This window comes from Kogia breviceps, chromosome 6 (genome assembly GCF_026419965.1).
Source record: "Kogia breviceps isolate mKogBre1 chromosome 6, mKogBre1 haplotype 1, whole genome shotgun sequence".
Lineage (NCBI taxonomy): Eukaryota > Metazoa > Chordata > Mammalia > Artiodactyla > Physeteridae > Kogia > Kogia breviceps.
In genome coordinates this window covers 19613638-19634873 of record NC_081315.1, presented here as the reverse complement: position 1 = coordinate 19634873, position 21236 = coordinate 19613638, and the positions used below count along the sequence as shown (strand labels likewise).

General features: G+C 35.0%; 1 protein-coding gene across 3 annotated transcripts in view; it reads right to left on the bottom strand.

Annotated features, from left to right (window-relative positions):
• The window catches only part of BANK1 (B cell scaffold protein with ankyrin repeats 1), a 325922-nt gene that overhangs the window by 278698 nt on the left and 25988 nt on the right, over window positions 1-21236 (bottom strand). For all 3 annotated transcript variants that reach the window (XM_059067310.2, XM_067036904.1, XM_067036903.1), the window contains exon 2: window positions 11724-12122. In XM_059067310.2, the coding sequence (XP_058923293.1) occupies window positions 11724-12122 (399 nt within the window). The remainder of the gene's footprint in view (window positions 1-11723; window positions 12123-21236) is intronic.

Here is a 21236-nt window from a genome sequence, read left to right as displayed (position 1 = left end):
TCTATACTGTTTTTTATACTGGCTGCACCAAATAACAGTCCCACCAACAGTATACAAGAGTTCCATTTTCTCCACATCTTCTACAACATTTGTTATTTCTTGTCTTTTTGATAATAGACATTCTAACAGGTGTTAGGTAATATATCATTGTGGTTTTTATTTGCATTTTCCAAATAGTTAGGGATGCTGAACAACTTTTCATGTGCCTGCTGGCCATCAGTATGTCTTTCTGGGAATAACATCTATCCAGATCCTCTCCCCATTTTTAATTGAGTTATTTGTATTCTTATTGACTTGTATGGTTACTTTATATATCCCTCTTTGGATATATAATTTACAATTATCTTATCCCATTTAATAGGCTGCCTTTTAGTTTTGATGATGGTTACCTTCACTGTGCAGAAGTGTTTTAATTTTATGTAACTCTACTTATTTTTGCTTTTGTTTCCCTTGCTTTTAGAGTCAGATGCATAAAACACAGCTAGTGGGAAGCAGCCACATGGCACAGGGATATCACCTTGGTGCTTTGTGACCACCTAGAGGGGTGGGATAGGGAGGGTGGGAGGGAGACGCAAGAGGGAGGGGATATGGGGATATATGTATATGTATAGCTGATTCACTTTGTTAAACAGCAGAAACTAACACAACTTTGTAAAGCAATTATACTCCAATAAAGCTGTTTAAAAAAATGGAAAAAAAAAACATTGCCTAGACAGATGTCAATGATGTTACTGCTTATGTTTTCTTCTAGGAATTTTATGGTTTCATGTCTTATATTCAAGTTTCCAATCCATTTTATTTAACTTTTGTGTATGGTGTAAGATAGTGATCTATTGATAGTTTCATTCTTTTGCATGTGGCTATCCAGTTTTACTAACACCATTTATTGAAGATAATATCTTTCTCCATTGTATGTTCTTTGCTCCTTACCATAAGTTAATTGTCCATATATATGTAGGTTCATTTCTGAGCTCTCAATTCTGTTTTATTGATCTGTGCCTATTTTGGGCCAGTATCACACTGGTTTGATTACTATAGCTTTGTAGTATAGCTTGAAATCAGGAAGTGTGATACCTCTATCTTTGTTCTTCTTTCTCAGTATTGTTTTAGCTATTTGAGATGTTTGGTTGTTCCATTCAAATTTTCGAATTATTTGTTCTACTTCTGTGAAATATGTCATTGGTATTTCGATAGGGATTGCAGTGAATCTGTAGATTGCTTTGGGTAGTATGGACATTTTTACAATATTAATTCTTTCAATCCATGAGTACAGAACATTTTTCCATATATTTGTGTCCTCCTCAATTTCTTTCATCAGTGTCTTATAGTTTTCAGTGTACATGTATTTCACTTTCTTGGTTAAATTTATTACTAGGAATTTTATTCTTTTTGATGCAACTGTAAATGGGATTGTTTTCCTAATTTTGTATTTCTGATATTTCTTTATTAGTGAATAGAAACACCACAGATCTATGCATATTGATTTAGTATCCTGCAAATTTACTGAATTAATTTATTAGTTCTAGAATTTTTTGGGTGGAGTTTTTAGGGTTTTCTATATATAGCATTATGTCATCTGCAAATAGTGACAGTTTTACTTCTCCCTTTCTGCTTTGGATATCTTTTATTTCTTTTTCTTGCCTAAATATGTGGCTAGAAGTTCCAGTACTATGTTGAATAAAAGTGGCAAAAGAGGCATGTCTTGTTTCTAATCTTAGAGGAAAAGATTTCAGATTTTCACTGTTGAGTATGATGTTAGCTACAAGTTTATCATATATGGCCTTTATTATGTTGAGGTATGCTCTCTCTCTACCCACTTTGTTTAGAGTTTTTATCATAAATATATCTTGAATTTTGTCAATATTTTTCTGTATGCATTGAAATGATCATATGAATTTTATCCTTCATTTTGTTAATGTGATGTACCATGTTGATTAATTTGCAGATATTGGACCATCCTTGCATTCCTAGAATAAATTCCTCTTGATCACGGTGTATCATCCTTTTGATTTATATTGTTGGATTAACCTTGCTAACATTTTGTTGAGAATTTTTGCATCTATGTTCATCAAGGATATTGGCCTGTAATTTTCTCTTTTTTTGTGGTGTCCTTGTCTGGTTTTGGTATCAGGGTAATGCTGGCTTTGTAAAATATGTTTTGAAGGTTTCTCACCTCTATAATTTTTTGTAAGAGCTTGAAAAAGATAGGTATTAAATCTTCTTTGAATGTTCTGTAGAATTCACCAGTGGAGCTGTCTGGTCCTGGGGTTTTTTTGTTTTGTTTTGTTTTGTTTTTTTAATAGTTTCAATCTCCTTACTATTAATCAGTCTATTCAGAGTTTCATTGACTGTAACTTCTCTTTCATTTCTGATGTTATTTATTTGAGTTCTCTCTCTTTTTTTCTTGGTTAGTCTATTTAAATTTTTTGATTTTATTGTTTCAAAGAACAGTTCTTAGTTTCATTGATCTTTTCTATTGTTTTTTGTCTCTAATATATTTCTCTGATATTTATTATTTCCTTCCCTTTACTAACTTTGGGCTTTATTTGTTCCTCCTTTTCTAGTTCCTTTTAGGTGTAAAGTTAGCTTGTTTATTGGGGATTTTTCTTGTTTCCTGATGTAGGCCTATATTGCTATAAACTTCCTTCTTAGAAGCATTTCTGCTGTATCGCACAGATTTTGATACATTCTGTTTCTGTTTTCATTTATCTCTAGGTATTTTTCATTTCTCCTTTGATTTCTTTGATGACCCATTGGTTGTTCAATAGCATGTTGTTTGATCTCCAGGTTTTGGGGGTTTTTTTCTCATTTTTTTTTCTTGTGATTGATTTCTAGTTTCGTACTATTATGATTGGAGAAGCTGCTTGATATGGATTCATTCTTGAAGTTACTGAAACTTATTTTGTGACCTAACACGTAATCCATCCTGGAGAATGTTCCATGTGCTCTTGAAAAAAATGTTAATTCTGCTGCCTTTGAATGGAATGTTCAATATATATCTATTAAGTCAATCTGCTCTAATGGGTCATTTAAGGAAAGTGTTTCCTTATTTCTTTTTCTGTCTAGATGATCTATGCATTGATGTAAGTGCAGTGTGAAAGTCCCCTACTGTTACTGTATTTCTTTCAATTTCTCTCTTTAAGTCCATTAATATTTGTTTTATATATCTTGTTACTCCTCTGTTGGATGCATATACATTTACAAACGTTATATCTTCTTGCTGGATTGACACCTTTAGCATTATGCAATACCCTTCTTTATCTTATACCGCAGTCTTTGTTTTAAAGTCTATTTTGTCTGATATGAATATAGCTACTGCAGCGTTCTTTTCATTTCCATTTGCATGGATTATCTTATTCCATTCCTTCACTTTTAGTATGTGTCTGTCCTTTCTTCTGAAGTGAGCCTCTTGTAGGCAACATATAGGTGAATCTTGTTTTTATATCCCATTCAAGCACTCTTATGTCTTTTGATTGGCAAATTTAGTCTATTTACATTTAAAATAATTATTGATAGGCATGTACTTATTGCCATTTTGTTAATTGTTTTCTGTATGTTTGTGTAGTTCCTCTAATTTCCTTTCTTCTCCTCTTTCTCTCTTTCCTTGGGTTTGGTAGTTTTCTTTAGTGTTATCCTTAGATTCATTTGTCATTTCTTTTGTGTATTTACTGTTTTCTCCTTGCTATTACTGTGAGGTTCACATATAAAATTCTAAGTAAGTAGTTGCCTTTTTAAGTTGCTAGCAACTGCAATTTGAACACATTCTAAAGCTTTATCTCTTTATCCACCCCATCCCCAACACACACTTAATACTTTTTTTTTCCACTGTGAAAAGATAATGGTTTGTTACTGAAAGAAAAATGGCCTTCCAAATCCCAACACACTTAATACTTTTGATGACACATTTTACATCTTTTTATTTTATGCATCCCTCAACTAATTACTGTAAATTTAGTTAATTTTCCTACTTTTGTCTTTTAACCCTCATTCTTTTTTTTTGTATGTGATTGATCCACTACCTTTATTTTATATTTACCTTTTCCAGTGAGAATTTTATTTTGGTGTGTTTTCTTATTATTAATTAATGCCATTTCTTGTCAACCTAAAGAAGTCTCTTTAATATTTCTTATAGGGTTCATTTAGTGGTGATGAACTCCTTTAACTTTTGTTTATCTGGGAAACTCTTAATCTTTCCTTCCATTCTGAATGATAATGTTGCTAGGTAGAGAATTCCTGGATGGGAGTTTTCTCCTTTCAGCACTTTGAATGTCATGTCATTCTCCCTTCTGTCCTGTAAAGTTTGTGCTGAAAAGTCTGCTGATAGCCTTATGGGATTCCCTTGTATGAAACAAGTTGTTTTTCTCTTGCTGCTTTTAGAATTCTCTCCTTAGCCTTAATTTTTACCATTTTAATTATAATGTGTCTCTTGGTATGAGTTCCTTTATATTTCCCTTATTTGAAACTCTCTGGATTTCCTGGGCCTGGTTGTCTGTTTCCTTCTCCAGATTAAGGGAGTGTTTCAGCCACCATTTCTTCAAATAAATTTTTGGGCCCTTTCTCTCTCTCTCTTCTCCTTCTGGGTTTCCTATAATGCAAATATCAATATTAATCTTCTTGATGTTATCCCAAAGGTCCCTTAAGGTATCTTCACTTTTTAAAATTCTTTTTTCATTTTGCTTCCCTACCTGGGTGAGTGTCATTGTTTTGTCTTCCAGCTCGCTGATTCATTCTTCTACCTCATCCAGTCTACTGCTGAACCCTTCCAGTTTATTTTTCAGTTCAGTTATAACTTCTGTTTGGTACTTTCTTGTATTTTCTCTCTCTTTGTTGAAGTTCTCACTGTGTTCATCCTATCTTCCCCTGAGTTCAGTAAGCATCTTTATGACCATAATTTTGAGCTCATTATCAAATAGAGCTTATCTTCATCTCATTTAGATCTTTTTTTGAAGTTTGTCTCATCCTTTTGATTGGAACATACTCCTCTTTTTTCTCATTTTGCCTAATCCTCTGTGTTTCTGTAGTAGGTAAATTAGCTATCTCTCCCAGTCTAGAAGGAGTGGGCTTACTGAGGAGACATCCTGTGGGGCTTAGACATAGTCTTTCTTTGCCAAGAGAGCCAGGTGCTCAAGGGATGCCCCCGTGTGGGCTTTGTGCACCTTCTTGTTGTGGCAGAGCCACACTGCTACAGCACACTGGTGGGCAGGGCTAGCCCTGGCCTGGCTTTAGGGTCTAGCTGAGGCGCATGGGTAGGTGTGGCTCTCAGCAGGGTGTGCCCACTGGTGGTAACAGGTCAGGAGAATTCAAATATGGCACCTACCTGTGTCAGCATTAGAAAGGTAGTCTGAGATCAAAAAAAAAAAAAAAAAAAAGGCTCCTGCCAGTGTCTTAGTCTCTGTGGAGCATACGAACTGGTTCCTGCCTCTCTGGCAAATGCTTCATATGCTTTAAGATTAGTAAGTGGGTACCCTCTCCACTCCACTAATGGCCTCTCCATTAGTAACTGAGCTTTTCAATCTGGTAATTTTGCACTGGTTTTCATGTCGAGTGCATTGTTTGGGAGCCCTTTATGAGCAGGTTTTCTGTTTCCTACAGTTCGTTTTCTTGGACATATTCCCTGTTGAGCCAAGTGTACTGTCCTTTTACCCTTTGTTGTAGAGGCTCTGTTCATCCAGTTTTCAGGTCCCTTTCTTATGGAATTATTCCATATATAGTTGCATATGTGTTGGGTTCATGGGAAAAATGAGTTTAGGATATTCCTACACTGCTATCTTGAACCCTCCCAAATTTCAGATTATGTAATCTTGACAAGAATACCACAGTAAATCTTTGCATCATTAACAAAGTGAAAACCCAACTGCACCAGTAAACGTTTATAAACCTGCACTTAAAAACACAATTTGTACTCTTCTGTTATTTTTTGGATGTTTAAAGTGCTGAAATATTTTAGAAAGAAAGTTACCAGCATTAAATTTTGAAACAGAAGTAATGAGGAGAAGAAAAGAAATTGTCAAAAATAATTACAAAGAATATAAGGAGTCATAACTAAGCAATAATAAGAGGTTAACAGAATTAGAGATGAGGAGAATATTTTCAAGCAGAAAGGATCTGAGACGAATTCATTGACAAAGCAGATTTTCAACTGACCTTGAAGGATGGCCAGGATTTCAATTAAAAATATGGGTAGAGTTACTCCACATAAAGAAGGCAGCATAAGAACAATGGTATTAAGGCAGAAATGGGAGATTGTGTTCAATGGGAGGTGACGCAATTACCCTAGTGTACAGCACATGCCTATACTAACGGTAATGACAGAAATGGTCTGGGACTTCCCTGGAGGTACAGTTGTTAAGAATCCACCTGCCAATGCAGGGGACATGGGTTCAAGTCCTGGTGCGGGAAGATTCCCACATGCCACAGAGCAACTAAGCGCATGTACCCCAACTACTGAGCCTTCGCTCTAGAGCCTGCGAGCCACAACTACTGAAGCCTACCTGCCACAACTACTGAGCCTGGGTGCCTAGAGCCCATGCTCCACAACAAGAGAAGCCACCACAATGGGAAGCCTGCACACCGCAACGAACAGCAGCCCTCGCTCATTGCAACTAGAGAAAACCCGCATGCAGCAACAAAGACCCAACCCAGTCAAAAATAAATAAATAAATAAATATTAAAAATAAAAAGGAAAGAAAAAAGAAATGGCCTTGACATCTACACTAGAGCTATACTTTTGAGGAGCTGAAGGTCATGTAAAATCGATGGACTTCATTGGAAAAGCCACGAGACCTCATTGGCCAACAAACCAGAGCTTTTACCACAATACATAGCTCAGATGAGAGGAAAGAAAAACAAATGCTTCTGTGTGGTTTATTTCAGTGCATTGTGGTGGTGGTGTTTTTCTTGTTTTGTTTTTCCAACAACTCTACTGTTATATTGCTGTTCTTAATTTAAGGATTCTTACTTTAGGTTTAATGAAGTTAAAAATGTCAGTCTTAGTTTGATAATATGAAAACAAAATTAAAATGTTAAAGTTTTTCATGGAAGTATTAGCAGTTTTCCCTCCACCATTGCATCTACAATTTGACAATGAAGAAAGTATGACAAATATGAATATTATATTTTCATATAAATATAAAATAAAGCTTGGAGAGAGCTGAGTTAACTGTTGAGAATAAACCAGAGAGCTTGAAAGGGTCCAATGGCAAAAGATATAAGAAGAAAGCAGGAGAAAGAGAGGAAGGAGACCCAGTAGATGTGCTGGGATCACAGGAACTGGTACACATTGTTTTTAAGGGAAGGATTTATAAACAACAAAATACACAATGGCAACACTCAGAAATGTTAACTGATTTTATATACATTTGAGATCAGATTAATTTATATTACGTATAAACTATGCTGTATGAAACCTATACATGTGAAAAGGTTAGAAGGAGAAAACAAGGTAAAGATCCAAAATTAAAGAAATAAATAGAAGACAAAAAAAGGGAAGAAATATGGTCAAACTGCCCATTCTACACACAGAAAGGTGAAAACATATACAGGTTAGTATTATTCCCAATCTGTGAATTAAGGAGACAGAAATTTAGCTTCATTCCTTCAAAGGAAATAAAATAATCATATTAAACATGAATTACTGTATCTTTTTCATATTTTTTAACATTAAAAAGTTTCCTAGAGCCTTGATTAATTATAAAATATCTTTCTCTTTCATTAAGTTTTATAAAATATCCTCTGATTTGTCTTTCTTATGTGAATATATTAGAACATTTAATTATTTCCATGACTTTTCTGGCATTCTTATTATTCTCTTTATCATATAATGCTCCTGAATAAGTTTCCTTTCTTCCTTGAATAATTTCTCTGTGGGATAGAGGGGAAGTAGAAAAAGGACAGTAAAATTGAATTTCACATCTTTCACACTAATTCACCCATTTTTTTAAAAACCCAGACTTAACGTATTCAACACAAATGGCAATATGAAACATAAAGTAATGTAGCACAACATTTAAGCTGCTTATGAAAACAAATTATTATTGCATAGACCACAGCAATTAACACCAATTTTGTCAAGGGACACAACCCATACATAAAAGTTATTTTATGCATGGTTTACCAATTGCTTATAGGTCTACATTTTGGTTGCATGCTTGTAGCTCAGAAAAATTTATCATCTTTGAATTTTTTTTCCACACAACACTGTTATATTTTCTATTTTGTAGGTGCATCTAAGTTATTATAAGAAATCAGAGTCTAAAAATTGAATATGGGAAGATGAGAGCTAATAGTGTCTTCATAAGTAGTCCTATGTTGTTCATAAAGTATAAGATTTTCTCCTATCAAACATCAATAGGAATACAATTTGAAGATAAAATGTATTTCCTCAATATTTTTATACAATAGTGATATCATAATTTAAATGGCCAATAAAATTTGAATTATTCAAGGAAATAAAAATGATGGGTGTGGAGAATCACTCAAAATTTTGCCACAAATTTTTAGTGCTCCTCTGTTTCAGAGGAGACAATTAACATGAAATTACTTGTATCTTATGTGCATTTTACTGTAATAAATTGTCTATAATTTCCAACTGAAATATTTTTTATTTGTAACCAAAAATCTAACTCAATGTACTTGTGGAATACTAAACAAAAAAAAAAATAACAGAGATGGTTGGAAACTAGACGACTGCCAGTTTGAAAATTATAGTGTAGAGTCAACATTTCCCCTTTTTTATTCCTGCAAGTCATCCCAAAACATAGAGAATGAGAAAAAATTATGCAACTGTCCTATTTATTGAAAATGGTAAACAGTGAACTCTTAGACCTCCAGGTCAAAAGAATGGTTCAAAAATCAGATTTCAAAAAGAACTAACAAACATAGCTTTCAATAAGGCTAGGGGCCATACCTTTTTATATTGTAGACATGACGCAATAGTTTCAGGTAGAAGCATCTATGCAAGTGGTTTGGTTCCAAAAAGCAGAAAAAGTGAGGTTAAATGAGGAACTATATAGAAAAGACATATGTGTAGAAAGTAGTCTATATGTGTGAAAACAAACAGAGAAGTAAAGTCTTTCATTGTGGGGGGGAGGGAAAAAAAGAACAAACAACAAAACCCACATTTTCTAACTCCCTTAGCTAGACCAAGAAAAACTCACTTTGTTCAGTGATACAAAAGAAAAACTGGACCAGCACAGGATCTATATAAAGGTGCTACGAGAGAGAAAGAGAGAAAAACAATTACACATAAAGAATCACTTACTAAAAACATAGTGCCATAAAAGAAGTGGAAAATTGTGACCAAACGTTTAACCATGAATTTTTAAAATGTAATGAATTGCAATCACCTTTCTGAAGTAATGATGTAGTGCAGAAATACAGGGTGTCAAGGTGAGGTTGGTAAGATAAGAACAAGAAATGCATTGTAAGCTTCCAGGGCTCAACCAAATGTTACAACAAAAAAAGTAAAAGCAACATAAAAATGAAGGAGAAATTTGAAATAATACAGGGGAAGAGAGAGTACTGAAAGCACAAGAAAGTAGCAAGGATTGAAATGATAAATACAAGCTAAGTAAATGGATATTGATAAAGAATCAAAAAGAATTAGAAATTGTAGAGTATATTACAGACAAAAATAAATCCAACATACATATAAAAGGAATCCGTGAAAAAGAAAACCATAATAATATGATAGAGCAAACATTTAATGATATGAGTCAAGAAATTTTTCCTGAAATAAAAGAATATTGAAACTACATCTTGGGGAAAAGACCCCCCCCCAAAAGAAAGGAAAATAAAGACAAAAAGTAACTACATCCCTGGGCAAAACGGTCCTGAACAGTCAGCACAAGGATAACACTCCAGTGAAGTCACTAGACTTCACATATAAATGAAGAATCCCTTAGTCTGCCAGGCAAATAAGAATTCCCTAAATTCTACAATGCTAGAAGAAAGAAGAGCAACATGTTCAAACTGCACTTCAAGTATAAGACAAGAGACAAATACTTTGAAAGATGCAAGATTTCAGAAACATTGCTTTTCCTCAGGAATCTACTAGAGGTGACTTTCAATCCAAGAGTTGGTTAAAAAACAATAACAAACTTGACAACAATGTAAGCTCCTGTTGGAAGCAAATCCTCCCCAAGTGAACACTGGAAGCTTCAGGGGATTATAGCTCCAGACAGCTTGACCACAACCTCTGGAGATACCCTGATCCAGAACCTCCCAGCTAAGCTGCTCCTAGATTCCTCAGCCATAGGCACTGTGATAGCGTCATTGTCTGAAGTTGCTAAAGTTTAAGGTAACTTGTTATGCAACAATAGAGAACCAAAACAAGGCTTAAGAAGTATTGAATTTGAAGAGGCTGGAATGCTGGAGAATAGGGAGAGGATTTTTTAAAGAGAGTTGCTGATGTGCTGTGAGTCCCACCATCCTCCACAGGGAAGACAGGGGGATATCATCATCCTCAAGCAGAGGGACAAGGGTTTCCAGCAGAGCCTTTGGGACTGACAGGTGTTCTCTGGCTTTACAGGACACCAAGACTCGTGCTAGACCCATGCTTGGAAATGACTAAAGGCAAGAGGCTGTGGTGCATTGCTGCTCTGAGGGCAGGATGGTGGTGGCTCTATTGGGAATGGCTCGTGTGCCCAGAGTTTGTCACGGCAGAAGAAAAACGAATGATTTTGCAGACAGATGTAGGCCAGGTGTGAGAAAGGGCCAGCAGGGAGGTATCTCAGTGATTTCGACCAAAAGAGACATATGAAGAAGCTGTAGAAATCAATAGTAAGACTATATGGGGTGGACCACCACAACTAGGAGCTTAGAGGAGAGGAAACATTTGTCTCATTAAGGAACTGCAGGTGAGACACCCCCAGGGAATGACGGGATCTCCACAGAGCCCAGAAATATGCTCCAAGAAAAAGAGCCAGCACTTAATATGTGATGTGGCCAGGAGAAGATAAGAACCCCACCTCTTTTCTGTGGGAGAGGAAACCATAGCTGGAACACTGGAAGTTAAAGGCAAGAGGCAAGGTGAGAAAACCAGGCAAGCAGCTGAGCACAGCACCCCTCCCACACCAAGGCTGACGCCCTGGGGGAGGGACAAGCTTTAACACTAGGAAGCTTCAGAGTTCTGACTATTAATGAAACTGTAATTAATTAATGAACAGGTCCCTGTGTTCCGCCCTTTAACCCAATAATGCTTCAATGATTAAAACTAAATTCGTTATTTAAAATTAATGAAAATAAGAGTATATCATACCACAGTAACGATATCATACAATTATCAGCACAAGGGAAATTCTACAGTTCTATAATAACTCAGACCTTCAAACCTTGGACTGATACTGACTGGTACCAATACTAGGGTAGACACCATTAACTCAAGCCTCACCACTTAACTAAGAAATCAGCTTCCAGAACCAAACTGACACGTAACCTAGCATATGATATTTGTTCTACCAAGTATGATATCATACAGGCTGCCCTAAGAAATATAATTTTAAACCATTTTTTGAACAACTGATAAGCCTTGACTGGAATAAAGCTAAAAATTAAGAACCTCAATGCATTTTGAGGAAAGTGTAACATACCATTAAATAACGCTGGCTTTCATTTTTCTTTTTTTTAATCCCAACATCAGATATTCACTGATTCAAAAAAACTTCAGATTTGTTATTATAAAAATAAGTAAATAAAAACAAACAAATAAGGTTTGGCAACACTACCTCTGAGTATGATACTCTTGATTACAGAGATGTAGTCTTCAGGCTCCTGCTCAGTTGAGATCTCCCATCTGCCTCCAGAGATATTTAATAATTTGTAAAGGTGATCTGAACTCTTCGTCCCACACAGCAGAGTAACCACACTTTCTGGTGAATGCAGTACGTTTTCTAGAAACTGACATTTCTTTGAAGATAGGTTTTGAAGCAGGCAATTTGATAATATCAAAAGTTTACACTTGTAAGAGTTTAAACTTAGCAATTCCAAATCCCGAAGAGAATAATTCTCCAAGTGATATAACAGGATTGCTTCCCTTTTCACAACATGTGAAAAAACTTCTCTCAAGTACAGAGCCCATTCTTCAGCATCTTCTTCATATATCATGATGATGTCTTTTGCATTTTCTGGAAAGGAGAAAATAATAAATTAATTTTCTTATATTTGACATGCTAACAGCAGGTTATATTATTATTTTTCAAAGAATTAAATGTACTCTTTAAGGAATATATTAATTTGCTTATACCAGAGACCAATAATATAATTCATATTATCCCCATCAGAATCCTATGGGAGTAAAGTAATCTTCAGATGCAACACAGAGTTCATGCTCTGTGCAAGGGTACACTGTACTCACTGTACAAATGTTAATCTAGGAAGCTCAACAGAAATAAATGAGAGGCCTTGAGATAGAATGGAAAGAATATTCTGTGGAATTAGGGATGCTGAGCTACTAGGCATGGCTCTGCCAGTAACCACAAAATTTTACCTAGATTATGGTACTTAATTCCTTTCAGCCATGGTTTCTTCACCAACTAAATGAAGGTTAAAAAAAAAAAAATAAGCCCTACCTAATGAATCGAATTATTCTGAGAAGAAATAAGACAATTTACATTAAAGGACTTTAAAAATCCTTCTTCCAGGTAAAGGTGGGTACATCAAGACAGATTACATAACTCCATGCCCAGAAAACCAAAAAAATAAACATTTTTTAAAAGAAAAAAATTCAATAGCAAAAACCAAATAAAGGGGGTATTATCTCATGCCATAAACTAAAAAGTTGTTGTTGATGAAATAAATCGGAGGTTTTGGTGAGGTAGTACTAATCCTAAACCTATCTCACACCCTAAACCAGCACTGATGAAAAAACTTTTAAACCACCAAAACCACCAGAGTGGTCATGAATCTCTTCCCCAGCTGGAAACTGCTCGGGGGTGTCTGCAGAAGCAGGAAGGCTGAATCCTAAACAAACCAGGGCTCAAAGCTGAGTCAGTAAAGCCAGTCAAATTGTACAGGAACTCAAGAGCATCCCTGGGCATTGGAAAGGAGCCTTGCAGACAGGGTCTCATTAGAGACTACAATCCACCACCTCCAACGTGAGAGTCACACTGACAGATCTTCTTCTCCTCCTCTTTTCTCTCAGGCCACAACAACTGACTAGAATGTAGATTTTGTCTCTCAAACTATAGCTTGGAGGGAAAATAAAAAGTAGCAATTAGGGAGGGGAACTTACGGAATAATTTACCCACACAATATTAAGCAAATAGAAAGCCTAGACTGAGCTAAGAGAATCATGAGCAAGATGAAAGAATTAGCAATACAAATTCATATTATTGAAAGAGACGATGACAACAAAATTAACAATAATAATACGATCGTCATAATAATGAAAGCAACACAGCATGAAAAGACTAGCAGAAATCATAAGCAGGGAAGAAAAACACAAGAAAAGTCCCTCAGTATTAAAAAACCACTAATTAAATAAAACCAAAGTTTAAAGACATATTGATTTGATATTTTTAAAAGAATCATTTGAAAGGGCATAACAAACAGATAAAAAGACAAGTTGAGAGCCAAAGCAATACCATTGACCAGATAATAAATTAGAAAAAGCAATGACTTGATTAGACACATAATATTTTCATTTCTGGCCTCAAAGTAAAGCTTCATATTTTCATAGTAAACACAAAAAGAGAGAACAAAATTAAAGCAATTGGTGAAAAATCTGATATATATGGGAAAGAGCCAAAAAAGGAAAAGATTCAATATAAAGATAATCCAAAAACCTGAAGTAGGAGAGAATAAAAGATGCACTAAAAGTTTTAAAATATAATTTTAAAAATCCTTAAAATATGGAAGAAAAATGAACCAATTCTATGGAAAAATTGTTAGAGAAAACATTCTGATTAAATTTCACTTGGTTTAACGATTATTATAAAACCTCTTCATATATCTAGGGAAAAAAAGCAAGTCATTCAAGAGGAGAAAAATATTAGGTTGGTAGATTTTTTCAGAGCAATTTCAAAGGCATATCATAATAAATTATAAAACAGCTCTTACAAAAATAATTTTACAGTGTATTCATACTACAGAATATTGCACAGCAATAAAAAAGAATGAACCACTGCTACATGCAACATGGATGAATCCAAAGATGTAATGTTGACTGAAAGAAGAAAAAGTATATACTAAAGGATTGTATTTATTAAAAGTTCAAAAAAAAAAATTCATGGTGATACAGATCAGAATACTTGGGAGTGGGATTAATGAATGGAAGCAGATAAAAGGGAGCCTGCTGAGGTTCTGAAAATGTTCTATATCTTGATCTGAGTGGTTGTTACACAAAGTATAAATATATAAAAATCTGTTCATCTGTATATCTTAGGTTGTGCATGTAAATTATATGGCAATTAAAAAGTAAATTAAAATATCAAAAGAAAAAAGGAAGTTTCAGGATGGTAGCTATTCAAGAGGCATAGGGACTTATAATAGATGAACGGAGCATTTTGGGAGGGAGATCCAAAGAAAATAAAACAATCGTAAGATTATATGATATATTTGAAAATTTGAGAAAAAATGCTAACAGATGTTTGACAATTCTGACTGGACATTTTGAAAAAAATTAAAGATAGGTACATTATAATCTTTTACATGTAAAATACAAAAGAAAGAAGAAAAATTAATTGCAGAAAAACAAAGCAAAACAAAACAAAAAAGAAAGCAGGATCATTATATACTATTTGGATCAACAGTGTAAATGTGTACATAATCATTGTATGGACTGGATATTTATGTCTTCCCCCAAATTCCATATGTTGAAATCATAACCTCCAGTGTGATGGTATTAGGAGGTGGGCCAGTGGGAGGTCATGAGGTCATGAAGGTGGAGCCCTCGTGAATGGAATTAGTGCCCCTATAAAAAAGGCTCCAGAGAGGTCCCTTGCACTTCCTGCCACGTGAGGTCACAGAAAGGAGTTCGCAACCTGCAACCCAGAAGAGGGACCTCACCAGAATTTGACCTGCTGGCACCGTGACCTCAGCTTCCAGAACTGTGAGAAATAAATATTTTATTGTTTAGGCCACCAAGTCTATGGTATCCTCTTAAAGCAGCCTAAATGGACTAAGACAATCATAATAATGTAAAATATGACTAATGATTTAACTACAAGTTGAGATTTAAATATACTAGAGAATAAGGAAAGAGTGATAGACTAATAGATTGAAATCCTTGTCCAGGATATTACAGAAAACAACAGGTAATAGTTAGAATTAGTAAATCAAGAAATAGTAGTATAAATGTATCTTTTAGAAACATGGAATAGAACAACAACAACAACAAAATTTGAAATAATGAGGTTCTTACGGTTCCCATAGGGAATGGAATTGTGTTTGAGGAGGGGGAGTGCAGAGAACTGCTGCTTTTCATTATAGGTGTTTTATCGTTGTTCAATATGCCTGTGTAACTATAATCAAAATTTACATAAAGAAAAAAACCCAGTCAACAAATAGAAGAACCAAAGTAAGCAAAATGAAAATGTAAAAACTTTGGAAAAAAGAACACATGGTAAGTTGAATACATATACATATGGATCAAAGACTAAGTATCCAGGGGATTATGATGGCACTACAAAATGCAAATGTTAAAAATCTTGATGAAATGAAAGTATCCATAGAATGGGAAAACTGAGTATTTGTGGAGGAGAAAGTATAAAACACTAACATCATCTTTCATAGAATTCAGCTATTTAACACTGCCTAAATTTGAATAAAAAGTGACTCAATTCTTCTACTATCTTTTGTATCATCATTTTTCTTAAGCAATAATAAACTTGGAAAGTATTCCGAGAAAATGAATGTCCTTTGGTTTTACTTTATATTACTTTAAAATAAGTTATTTTATTTAAAAAAGAGCACATAGAATATTTCTCACTTTTAAATAATCCTGCCCATCTACTCAAAATACACCATAGTTCCATTGACTTAGCAACAGTTGTATGTGAGAGATAAAATTTTGAGAGAGGTATGATTTTCTTACTCTTCCATATAGCTTATATTTTTGTTGTAAAATTGTATTACTGTATAAGACAAAGTAATCATTCTTAAAAATTTAGTTTGTAAGGTATTATCATGAGTACAAAGAACAAAACACCAAAACTTATATCCCACACTTATCTTTCTCACTCTGGATATAGAGCATGTATTTTCTATACCACTGATGTAGCAATTAACACCACAATGATTTTTGAGAGCTTTTGCATTTTTATCGAATTATCTATATCTTTTCTCATGATATAAATATTATCCCTAAGGAAGATGCCTCCACTTTCAACTCACTGATTCCTACACAATGCCTAGCACAATTTTTTGAACAGAATTTCAACAAAAATTAAAAAATAGATTTACATATACAGAATGAGAAAAAATATCTGGCGGAAAACATATGGGAATCATACACAAGTTGTGTAGGAATCATCAGCATATTTCTGCTATTCTCTATGTAGTGTTTCACTTAGCCTCAATGCTAAATAAATAGTTACTGAACAAACACAAACACAGTATCATAATTCAGTATTTTTATGTTTGAGGAACAGTGGAGGAAGAGTTTCCCTTATATTACATATAGCCAGAGTAAGCTGCTGTTTAGTTATAAAATAATTAGGGTAAAAATAAAACTAATAATAAACTATTGAGTGCTTAAAATAAACTAGGACTCTTGTTGTTTTACACATATTATTTCACTTAATTCTCAAAATTTACCCTTTTAAGGTACTAATGTTACTCTTATTTTACAGATGGGAAAACTGAATCAGTACCGGAATTAGGACTCCAATGCAGGCAGTCTGACCCTACAGTCTGTACTTTTAACCTTTAACAGTAGAGGACACAGTAACATTATCTAAAAGATTAAAATAGATTCTTTGCAGTGATATGAACTAGATTAGTCTCTATGAAGCAGCCTATGAGTTAATATCAAGTATGCAAAGTATGTGAAAGCTCACTAGGACTCTGGTTTCCCATCAAGGAAAAGAGAGGAAATAAACCATATACTCCAAGAGTATCGTTGTCTATGGAGAACTCACAGAACTTCCTTCCTGACTCTAAAACTTAAATCAATAAAATTATACACTAGGCTATGAGGATGTATTGAAGTACAGAATGAATACTGCCACATTATGTGGCTGGATATCACACTACCATAGGAAATCAATTCTGAAGACAATCATAACCTATCTTTCAAAACTTCCCAAGAAAATTAGACAGGAAGTCTCTCACATACTCTATGGCCATTTTTTCTTGTGCTGAAATTGTGCCTTCCTTTAAAATTTATATTTGACTTGTACTTAGTAGACTCTGTTTGACAGTTTTCAGAAACTAAGACTAGCATTAAATGTTAGCCCTTTCTTTTCTATGGATTAAATGATCTCAGGCTTTTACTCTTTAATTTTCTCAAATATTATTTATTGAGATGTTCCATGTACCAGGTATGTTCCTCAGCATTTAACATGCATTAATTACTTCATTTAATATTCATAAAACTGTACGGAGTTGGTCTTGTTATTTTTATTTTACTGATGATCACATTGATTAACTTGTCACGGTTATGAAGATAGTAATTGGTCTTTATGTTACCTTCCAATCTTTTTGTATGAAACCATGTTGAGTAAAAATACAAAAAGTTAATAAGGGGGCCTTATTCTAGAAAATAGCTTGTCCTTGAGTAGCATTTACATTGTAGACTCAACAACAGTTCTCTATGATTTCTCAAGAGGAGCCTACTGGCCTTGCAATGCACTTTGTTTTATACACTTAAACTAAATCAAACCTAAATCATTATTCTGCTTGTTTAAGGAGGGTTACTGTCATTAATGTTGGCCAGATTTTATAGGCTGTGAAATGAAACAATAAAGGATGAACCTGAAATACAGAAGCACAAAATGTTCATTCCTGGAAAGCATCATCAAGATAAAGGGAAATTGCTATTGAAGATGCCATTAAGGTCTACAAATAAATTATTTAAAATGTAAATCTCAAGTCTAGCAACATAAAGGACAGCTTATACTACAATGGTAGGAACAAAATAGATCTAACTACTATAAAGTGTTCTTTCAGATTCCATAATGATGCCTTATTTATTTATCTTACAAAATACTGAACAAATCTCCAAGCTTGAAGAAAATGTGTATTAATAATTGATATCAATAACTGTTTTTGCTATGAGAATGAATTACACTACATACTGTCAAAAGAACGAGACTGGCCATAAATCCAAATCCTTCCTATTATATAGGCACAGCTCAAAATGGCAGATTTTCTTTTTTGAATAAGATCCCATCTCTTACCCATGTTTGTGCATAATGGAGAAAGATGGCATGATGCATGTTTTCAATATTATATTTTTCTAACTGGTAACCAAAGTGCAGAAGAAACAAAATTACAGTGAAATGAGTTATAGCCGTAATGGACTCAGTAGTGATAACATGAACATTAATCTTGATCTAATCACACACAAATATATATCATTACTCAAATTATATGGTAAGTATAACTGAAGTGGTCTTATACTCTAATTTGTACTCTAACTAGTATAACAGGGGAACAAAACTGAGGATTTTCCAAAGGTATTAAGGTAGCAAAATACACTATAACTCATATTTCTCCTCCAGGAAAGTTGATTAATTTCACTTATTCATAGTGGCAAAAAGTACCAGGTGTTTTCTGTGTAGCAGATACTGCTGATACACAACCCACATCTTCCTGGCCCACTAGCTTCAGCTTGATGCTCAGCTATTAAGCGCGCTGACCACTTCCAACCTCTGCTCTGCTGCCTGAGGACTTTCTCTGGAGCTGAGGGAGCTGCCTCAGCCCGTGTGCCTTCCTGGCAGCTCAGAAGTGCCGGGGATCTAGTGCACGGAGGGCTGGGAGGCAACCCTCAGTCAATGAGGGATGGAAGTCAAGGTGTAAACAGGTTGGCTTCCCCATCCTTCAGTGGGACAACTCTGAGGTTTGTTCTACACAGTAATTAGAGGATTCCCAGTGGTATTGAATTATACCTGCTCATCACATTATTCATCTTATTAATATACACAGTATCAGTTTTTCTCCCTTTCTTGTCTCACATTCCCAATTCTCTCACTAGTGCTTCATGGACTCATCTTTAAATAAATTGCTAGTACTCATGTCCATTTCTTAGGGTCTTCTTCAGGGGAAATCTCTATAAACATATATGTTAATTAACTTAGTTCTTCTTTTCAAATACAGGAAGGTACCAACACATTTTAAGATTACACTTTTCAGCTATGGTGAAGAACAACAACCAGTAAAAATTATTTTTATACAAATGCAGACCTTTCCCTTTCTTTTTCCTTTTAAGATGCAAATAAATGCTTCTATGCTTCACAGAACAACCTTGAAAGAGAAGTTTTTCTTCTTTTCAAAGAAAGCATGGTGTTAATTGTTACAGGATTATTTTGCAAAGACCTCCTACCCCTTCATATATAAACTACAAATGTTCAGCTTGCACCTCTATCACTTTTTATCACTAATACAAATTGTTAATAGTTCATTTAAAGAATTATAAACATAAAAGATACTAGATCTGTAAGGAGGTTTTAATATGTTTCAAACTTACTTAGTTCAAATTTATAGAATTCTATTTCTGCAACGTCCATACCCTCTCCCTCCTTTTATTGCCATTACTCTATAGATTACTGAATTGGACAACACTGACCATAAGACAGCCTATTATTTGATATTCCTCTAAGAAAAGAATACTGTGATCAAATAAACTATGATATATTACAAATTTTCAGATGAATTCTGATTTCAGAGAATGTGACTAGCCTAAAACAAACAAAAAAAACCATTATCAGAATCAATTAAATATGGGAGTAGTATCATCTCACACAGTATCTTAGGTGCTTCTCATTTCTCCAATTCACACTCAAGAATGATCTCCTGGGACTTCCCTGGTTGCTCAGTGGTTAGGAATCCACCTGCCAATGCAGGGGACATGGGTTCGAGCCCTGGTCCGGAAGGATCCCACATGCCGCAGAACTAGGCCCGTGAACCACAACTGCTGAGCCTGCGCTCTGGAGCCCGCGAGCCACAGCTGCTGAGCTCACGTGCCACAACTGCTGAGGCCTGCGTACCTAGAGCCTGTGTTCTGCAACAAGAGGAGCCACCGCAATGAGAGGCCCGCGCACCACAGTGAAGAGTGGGCTCCTCTCACCGCAACTGGAGAAAGCCCGCATGCAGCAATGAAGACCCAATGCAGCCAAAAATAAATAAATTTATTTTTTAAAATATTTTTTAAAAAAAGAATGATCTCCTTAGGACCTGAATATTTTTTGTGATCTCTCCAGACTGATTTCTTCCCTATGGAGTACATCAACCCAGGCTCCCATGCCCACTCCAATGGAAAGCACCATCAGAACACCAGAAGGTGAGAGAAAGGAATGATAGGGTTATTTATCGGTCCTGTCCCTCACTCCCCCATTCTAATTTTAGCAGTGGCCATTTTCTTTTGTGGCTCTTCCGTGGACTTTCTTCCGTGGTTCCAATTTTCATGCATCTCTAGCAACCATCTTTCCTCTACTTCCCTCACTGGCAGAGTAAAGGACTCCTGCTTATTCTTCAAATGCTTCACTATCCCTCTTTGGGTTCTTCAGTCCTGCACATCTTAATAAATAATCACTTTATTAAATTTTTTCAGTTAAAAATCTTTGATGGTGGAACTGTTTCTTGCTGGGATCCTAATAAATACAGGTACTAGGAGTGACCACAGGAAACAGACTCTATAAGATGGATTTTGGAATTGGATTGCTCTCATAGTTGTGGAGAACACAAGCAAGCCCTCATCAAGGGAAAATAGTACACTGGCAATTTATGGCATGCAGAAGCACCATAATGACATATGGTATAATTGGATGGAGTGTCAACGGAGGGGAAAGTTGTAGGAGATAGAGTGTCTGTGGTGGCAATAAGGATTACAGATATGGAGGGGGTTGGTATTTGGCTTCTCTGTCCTAGAGAGCATGCATTCACACAAAGACAGTGCTACAATTCCAGTAGCAGGCAAAACCCTCCAAATGTCCCTGGACCTTTTTTAACCAAGTGAACCTGTACTCCTTGTAAAAACAAATAAACAAAAACAAAATAAAATTAAAAGTTTTCAGGAACTTCACTTGAGGCAACTGCCTTACAAGCTATGTCAACTTTTCTCTGTAACCATGCCAGCATCC